The sequence below is a fragment of the Crassostrea angulata genome, chromosome 8 (genome assembly GCF_025612915.1).
Source record: "Crassostrea angulata isolate pt1a10 chromosome 8, ASM2561291v2, whole genome shotgun sequence".
NCBI lineage: Eukaryota > Metazoa > Mollusca > Bivalvia > Ostreida > Ostreidae > Magallana > Magallana angulata.
Window position 1 is genome coordinate 22,904,130 of NC_069118.1, and position 8,820 is coordinate 22,912,949.

Consider the following 8,820-nt stretch of genomic DNA (forward strand, 5'->3'; position numbering starts at 1 on the left):
TAAAATTCATCTTTTTTACAAGCGGAATGCATTTTTGTAACAGATTAATACATGAGAAACAGAAGACCTTTTTGTTGCTATAGCTACAAGAGTCTAGTGTTTTTTTTTATAATTTTCTTTCCTTTTTCGTCAACAACATTTCTCAGAGATGTCTTAATAGATTTTCGTGCACTTTTCTGGAATGAAACAAATGTTAATATCTCGAGGTGTTTTTTCATTTTGTTAAAATTCACTACCTGTCGTCCGTTCTCTTTCCCGCGTTGATAAAGCTTGTTTCATCAAGATCTCAAAAACAGTAATGACCTGAACATCCAAACTTTGTGGGATTAAGGACCTATAGTTGAAGATGTGTTTAAACTATTTTGTTTTGTTCGTCGTTACTACCAGTCGTCACCAGAAGCACTTCAAAAATAATTTTTTACACATTAAATTCTTTTTCCATAGAATACATATATAGGTATAAATCTATACATAGGTTATCTATGCGATGTTATATCAACAAAAAATTCTACTTCTGGTGAGATATCTCAATTATTTCAGGAAGCTTTTTGAAAACATACTTTGTACCAACGAGACACTATATTGTTTTATATGGAGTATCTTCCGGTCGTCACAGGAAGTGCACCCAATTTTGATTTTTTAAAAATATTTTGTTTACTTAGCATGGAAGTAACATTTAAGCTATAGAAATACAAAATGTCATCTACACATGGTAAAAAAAAATTACCTCCGGTGAGACATCTCAAATATCTCAGGTAGCCTTCCTTTAAATAAAAAACAAAGTACCCGCATGATCTCAGAAACTGTGAGAGATGAAAACCCCAAACTTATATGGATGATAGACATTTGATTGAACATGTGTTTAACGGGTTTCATTTGGTCGTACGTCACTTCCGGTTCTCATTGAAGCATTCTAGCAAAACACTTTTTTTACTTAAGATTTTTTAAAACATTTTTCTCAGTGTTATGAACAGTAACGTACCGTAGGTAAATGTGCTAAAATATTTACTTTTAATTTCTGTAATCACTTCTGTTGTTCCGTTTCCGGTCCCGATACAAAATTCTTTTCTCAACGAGACACTTTAACAAAAACTTGATTATTCAAACTTCCAGGAAAGACAAAACAATGTATACTAGCGGAAAAAAGAAACTGTGCATTATTTAATATATGAAAAAACATTTAAAAATTACAATGAACAAATTTTATTTTCTGTAATACTGTTAACACATGTATTCGTAACAACATCTCATAACACATTAATGTCAACGTCGAATAACGTCAATTTCAGCACACTCGAAAGTCACTGTTATTTGAAATTGAATTAACAAAACTGTTAACGCATGTGACCACCATTTGCGTCCACGCATTCTTGACAGCGACGCCTCATTGATGCCACTAAAGTGTTCAGCAATGCTTGAGGGATGTTGTTCCAGATGTTGGTTAAAGCCTGGCCTTAATCAGCCAATGTCACAGGCTGATTTGGTAAACGGCGTAAATTTTTTTCCATTTAATCCCAGACGTGCTTGATCGGCGACAAATTGGGGGAACCAGCTGGCCAAGGCAGGACATCGCAATTCTGTTGAACAAACAATTCCCTGACTACACGTGCAACGTGTGGCCTTGCGTTGTCTTGCTGCAGAGTGATATGATGTCTCTGTATGAAGGGTATCACATGACACTGAATAATTTCATCTCGATAGCGTACGCCGGTAAGATTTCCATTGACAATTTGTATAGGGGTCCTTCCACGTGCTGATATTCCACCCCACACCATAACGCTACCTCTACCAAATTGTCGACGTTGCACAACACAAGCGTCCTAGTAACGCTCCCCAACGCGACTATACACCCTACAACGGCCGTCACTGCTATCCAAATGAAATCTTGATTAATCAGTGAACAGAATATTCGCTCAGCCCTGTATTCTGAATTGCAGACGTCGTGTGCACCACGCTAGTCTGTCGATACGATGACGTTGAAACAGTACTGGGCGCACCACTGGACGTCTTGATCTGATGTTTTGCTCGCGCAGACGATTACGCACAGTTCTTGGACTAATTGGTCGAAGCCCTGGAATGCTACGGGCAGTCAAACTTGCTGTCTAAAAACGATTTCTCAGATGCACAAGTCTAATGTGGTTGTCCTGTTGACGTGACGTCACAAGAGGTCACCCAGAGCGTGGTCTGTCTTGAGTGTTGCCAGATTGTTGAAAACGTCTCCATAAGGACTGGATGGTGTTCCAATGAACTCCAAAGTGTCTTGCTGCAGTATATTTACATATTTAAATACTTTTCCTAATTTATAACATCTTTATAAAGCATTTTACAATCCCTTATCCCTTATTGTCTATCTAAGTCTTCTTTAATTGTGCCCTTCAACATTTTTCGTACATTTGGATTAGTTGGGATTTCAATTTACACTTGATGTCACCATACTCGTCTGGTAATTTTCTCTGTTGCATAAATACGAAATCCGACAATGCATTTATAAGCGTTTTTGTTGTTCTTTTAATTTTTTTCACCTAAGGAGGGGTTATCAAATCTTTACGCAATTTTATTTGTTGCCGAGGAGCTACCTCAGACGCTTGCGTTGCCATTATATTGCATAATTCCACTGCGATTTGTCACCAAGTGAATATTTTGCTATGAAATAGTTTAGTTAATAACTGTGCTTAGTTGACAAATTACAACTTTGAATGATTTCTTATTTTTTTTTTACATTCTATGGGTCATGATGAATAACCTGAGCTTCTCAAAAGCTCTTTTAGGAACTATTAAAATCCATGATTAATGATGGCACTTAATAGAACACACAATAACAAGATGAATTTTATACCAGATGTAAACAAGTCAAAAAGGGGAAGGAAACTAACATAACGGGAAAACAGAGTAATGTATATAACTATAAAGGGCTTTATGATAGATTTGATCACGCCCCGACCGAAATTATCACCTCATAATATTCAAAGAATGATTCCTTAATGCTTATATTTATATAATAAGTTTTTAACTCCAAAGTTAAAGGTATTGAAAATTAAACGCAATTCTTGACACTAGAATGTACTTATCGGATAACATCTTTAAATAAAATACACTTACTGCACCATCAAAATATGTAAAATAAAAACAAAACAAATCAACAAAAGTATCATGTTTTCATATGAAATGAACATGTAAAGTAATAAAGCATATTCTTTGATTTCTTTTTACGAATGAAACAAAAAGGCATATATAAACAGTTTTGATATATACAAGAAAGCATCCATTTCTTTGAAATAAGCAGTTTATACGAAATAAAAATAATATACTGCATTTTTTATATCTCTATCCAAGCCAGATTTCATATTTAAAAAAAATCTAAGAAAATTGTATATATTTAACAAGTGTATTTCGTTTTTAGGTTATATTCAAAATATTTATATTTAAACAACCCTAATAGTGTCCAAAAATGAAATGTACACCGCATGTATACGTTTTAAGACACATATTTGTTTGATTTTGCTTTCCAAGGATTAAAAGAAAATACCATTTGGTGTGCTGCTGAACACACCAAACCAAATTCATGATGCAAATATACATTTATTTAACCGCAAAACAAATATTAATTATTGTTTATCAACGATAATAGAACAATGTGTCAAGTTTAGTTGAAATATTACTGAAAGTTCTAACAACCTTACCTACTACATGTACCTTTAATAGGTACAACAGTAAGCATGCACTTGATCACGTGACCTGATCGTGGTCTAGTTACATGTATGAATTCATTATAAATGCACATATTAAATGGTTTAAAATCATTCTTCCATTGAAGTCAAAATAAAGTTTTGAGTTAATAAACATGTGATGAAAAGTCGTTAGGGTTGCTCATAACTAAGAACCAATGTCTCTGTATTGCATAACAGATTAGCACAAGTAGCCCAAGCGTTATGTTTCCTCCAATCAGTAAGATTATCAAATTAATTTGAGTTAAAAATATCCGGTTTCCCATTTGTGTAGTTTGTTTTCCCTTTTCTGTAAATGAAATAACAATAATTTTTGATATGATTTTTACAATAAATACTTTGTATGAAAATGAATATAACATCCGATGACTTTGTTAAGACGAGTAACACATTATTTAGATTGCATTTATTAAGATCAATTGCACAAAATAAGAGTTCTGAGCGTAAGTACATATATGTCTATCGGTGTGTATTTCTTTAAGCTTGCCGCTTTTTTTTTCTTTCTTTGAATTGTAGATGTACATCGTTGTCACTAAATTTCTGTTTGCACGAGCAAACACAATCGGAACATATGGTATTTAATCAAACTTCATGTTTTTGATTTATGAAAAAATCACATTTTAGAGCCTGAAACCATCATTGGTTATGCGATATTTAATGACATACAGAACATTGGTTTTGAATTATAAAAAACCTCTTATTCTCCGCAGGAATAGTTTCGCTATTACTTTTAATTATTCGTTAAACAAGTCAAGCTTTTGTATTATTTTTGTTTTGATGTAAATTGTAAATTGATTTTCAGAGCACCCCAGCCTCATTGAACACCTGTGACTAGGAAGTCTGGAATAGTTAAAAAGATCTCTAATAATTACAAATATGTATCTAGTTTGCCTTTTTACTATGTAAAGGAGGATATCTATTAAAAACTGTTGTTTGGTTTTTAATAGAATACAGTCTTACCATCAGACATTCTCACATGCAGGCTATTAATTTCACAATTAAATGTTCCTTTCATAACATCACTGCAGTTATTCATACTGTTTGAATTTATTTTCTCAATATTATGCCTTTTAATAGAGTCTCTCTCTAGCACCAAAAACAGCTAATATTATTTTTATGATAAGGGTAGAAAGACAGATTGACTTTACATCTAAGCAATACGTCTGATGAAATTACTTTGACTACAGACAAAGGCTAATACACCCCTGACGACGGGCTGAAAGAGATTGATATCGCCCTGAGAAGTTACAGCCCTAGCTTCTGGTTGCCGTTTCACCTTGTCCAAACACCTTTACTAGGGCTGATACAGTACTAGGTACATGGTGTAGGAAAGTTACGGCTATGTTAACGTTCGATGGGGTTGAATTTTATCGTAAAACTTAGCAGCAGGATATTTAAATAAACACAACATATCAAAATGCCATATTCAAATTCACTTAATAAGTGTTTTGTATATGAAAACAGCAATTAACAAAATATTATAAGAAGCTCTGCTTACCTAAGTACTTAAACGAAAATTTACCTAAAAATGTTTGTATATTTGGTGATCTGGTTGTTTTATTTCGACTTTTTTTAGACGTATTATGCTCGACACGAATGGTACTTGCTGAGAATTTGATAAGCCTTAAAATGTTGTGAAGCTTGAAACTATAATGTAATTAAGAAATGCACGTAACAAATTTTGACTAACAATGAGCAAACAAAACGTAAAAAGTCATGAATATCTAAATCGTTCTTGATTCTAATCAATGTAAACATTTTTGAAAAGATAATGCTCACTTTTCTATTATATTTGATTATAAAGGTCTAGTCGAAAGGCATTTCTAGATTTAATTAGATATGGAATGAAAATTAAAAATCATTAAGAACGCTTATTTTTTTTTATTATTGAACATATCGTGCGTAAATGCATAATTTTATACAAGGATTCATTTTTTACGAATTATCAATTGTTTTTAAAAATTTACTGTTTTGAGAAAAACTCAATATTATGAGTATTTTGAAGAATTGATATCTTTTGAAACTAAACCTTAAATTGATTTAACGGTTAAATGAGTTTGTCGTTTATCAAGAAAAACAATTTCTATCACAAACTGCTGCAAATGAATTAAAACCAACTTTAAGATAACTTAATTATTGATTCTTAATTTTAAAGTGTAGAATTGAAAGATATCTGATTTATAGAGAGTGTAAATGAACTACATCTTAGTAAGCTGAATATCAAACAATACCTGTTGATTTTAAAGATGAAATGCACCCAACTACATGATGGCAAGATGAACAGTTACATATTTTACTACAGGCAATCCCATAATTAGGAAAATTACATTCCATAGAGCAGTTAAATCCAAAGTATCCCGCTAGGCATCCTAAAAATTAACAAGACATATTTATGTATAAAATGAACAATTAAAAGATATATTCCGAATTTCATATTGAACTAGCGGTGAGTTAAACATTATTTTATCATTTTACGTATGGAATAAGGAATCATTTTTTGAGTATTATGAGGTGATAATTTCGGTCGGTACGGGGTCAAATCCAATAAAGCTCGAAGGGTTTAGTGATAGATTTGACCACGCTCCGATCGAAATAATTACCTCATAATATTCAAAGAATGATGATTTAATACTTATATTTATATTATTTCCAATTTGTAAACTTTAAAACAACATTTTTTTTTACAAAAATACTATCTTTTCATGTAGCACATGCTATGTATTACTATGCAGCGAAGCCAATACATTTGTCGGTTATGCTATAAGACACACCCATTTCGTGTCACTAATCTTTTATGAAGTTATTGGACTATAGGGTTGAACATTTATTCGTAATGTTATCTCAGACAAAGACAGTTGAAAATGTAAATATTCTTATTAGTCCCCTACCGGTTTTCACCGGAGGGGACTATAGCTTTCCTCTGCGTCCGTCAGTCCGTCTGTCCGTCTGTCTGTCCGTCCGTCTGTCTGTCCCACTTCAATTTTCCACACTTTTTTTCGTTATGCGTTTGAAGAATAATATGAAATTTGCTGAACAGCTTCAAAATGTCAAACTACAGATCAAGTTTACACTTTTGTAGCGTCTGGCTGACATATTTTCGAGAAAATTAATTTTTCATATTCCAATTTTTTAATGTTCGGGTTCGATATTCTGCATATCAGTGCATTGTTTTCACAATTTATACAAACCGGTAGGGGACGTGTATTGCTTATGCAATACTCTCAGAATGCTTGATTAAACAGTGATTTGATATATAAGTACCTTTGCAAATATTTCCATCTTTGTATTGGTTATACAGGCAATCTATTTTTCTGTTGTAAAAAAGATAATTAGGATAAATTGTTGCACTGATTTTTTAAAACTTGGATTTCCAGTTCAAAGTAATAACATTGGTGATGGAAACAATCCGTCAGTTTGATGCGATATATGTTTATTTTTGTTGATTGTTATTATCATTTGTTTATTATCAGTTCTATTGAAACATGCTCAATTTTGCATAAGAAAAAAATGGTATTGTGTTCATTATACATTAACTTTACACATTCTTTACAGTATTGTTTGCCGTGTGTCTATGTTTCGTTTGGCTAATGATACAAAGGATAAAGACTTTAATTCTTATACGTACCGCTCAGGCCCTATTATGAAAAAAGCATGAAATTAGTTATTTCTAATGTACATAAAACATTATAAAATATTTTTTTATATCAGTACTTTATGAAATCAAACAAGATGCATAATTATCAAAACACTGTAAAGTGTGCTTATTACAAATTTACCACTAAAGACCATACCATTGCTAGAAATTGATAACTATACTATTTTAAGCTTTGAAAAAAAAACACTACACGTTTTAGATTTATACGTGTATCTTCAAATTTTTTGAACAGGTTGACTATGAGCACATTTTTCAAGTAAACCCAATGGTCTAGCAAAAACTTACCCTAATAAGTATCAAAGTAAAACTAATACTGACGTTGCCAGTATGACCAAATTTATCATAAGATAAGGGACACATTTCAATATCTTACGTCGAATCATTTTTTGTTGTTTATAGAAAGAAAACATCTGATATCCATGAAATATTTAGGTGTATACAAACCATTAACTTTAGGATTTGACATGCATCCAACCTCATAATGACAATATGAACAGTTACAATTTTCGCTACATAAAACCCCGTATGATGGTGGGGTGCATTTTTTAGAGCAGTTCACTCCTGTATATCCAGCTGGACATTCTACAAATTACCAAACCTACATTTTCTAAATTTAGAAAGGTTCACATATGGACATAAATTTAATTTTTATTAACACTTATAAACCACATAATTACTTTATTTGCTTATTTCATTCTATCAATTTTTTTGAAGTATACTTACCTTTGCAAACTTCTCCATCTTTATACTGACCGTATAAACAATGTTTGGTTACTTCTTTAATATTTTGTCTATATTGAACATGAGATTAAGGTTATAATATATAGCATCTATATTACGATATATTGATTGTACAAATATTGTTTAAAAACAACTCCTTTTTATTCAAATGTGACACTGCTATTAGAACTTACATTTTTAGGGAATTTGCATCACTAACCATCAATATATAGAAGACAAGGACGTTCCATATATCCCTAAGATCATACATGTACTTCATAGCTGGAAGTCGATTTTAAAATTTCAGTAAATTTTGAAATCATCAACCCATAAAAAATGTACGAATGGCATACTATCTACCATGATCAAGTTATTTCCTTGGTGTATTTATCGCATTTTCAAAAATTGAAACTGACATGATATGCGTATATAAACTTAAAAGTTCAAAATAGAGGACGTTGTTAACAAGTTGGTAAAACCAATGGCCATTTCCTGTGCTCAAATATTTTAAGCAACTGTATTGATTGTTATATATATATATATTATATATTTCTGAAAAGAAGTCAGGTCTTACTCAATGGACATGCATATCATAAAAGTGGCCGTAATTCACATTTAAACAATATAACGATAGGGTAAAATGATTGGTTCTGCAATTAACCGACATGGCATTTACTCATTTATTCAAGTTAACAATTACTATAATTGATACTGACTTTT

General features: G+C 31.8%; 1 protein-coding gene across 1 annotated transcript; it reads right to left on the reverse strand.

Annotated features, from left to right (window-relative positions):
* Positions 1 to 3,832: 3,832 nt before the first annotated feature.
* On the reverse strand, positions 3,833 to 8,464 carry LOC128161724 (multiple epidermal growth factor-like domains protein 10). Its single transcript, XM_052825093.1, has 7 exons — positions 8,295 to 8,464; positions 8,104 to 8,171; positions 7,825 to 7,962; positions 7,351 to 7,360; positions 6,987 to 7,036; positions 5,957 to 6,094; positions 3,833 to 4,014 (listed from the first exon to the last, which is right to left on the reverse strand). Exons 1-7 carry the CDS (start codon positions 8,378 to 8,380, stop codon positions 3,833 to 3,835), a joined length of 672 nt encoding a protein of 223 aa, XP_052681053.1. The 5' UTR covers positions 8,381 to 8,464.
* Between the last annotated feature and the right edge of the window lie 356 nt (positions 8,465 to 8,820).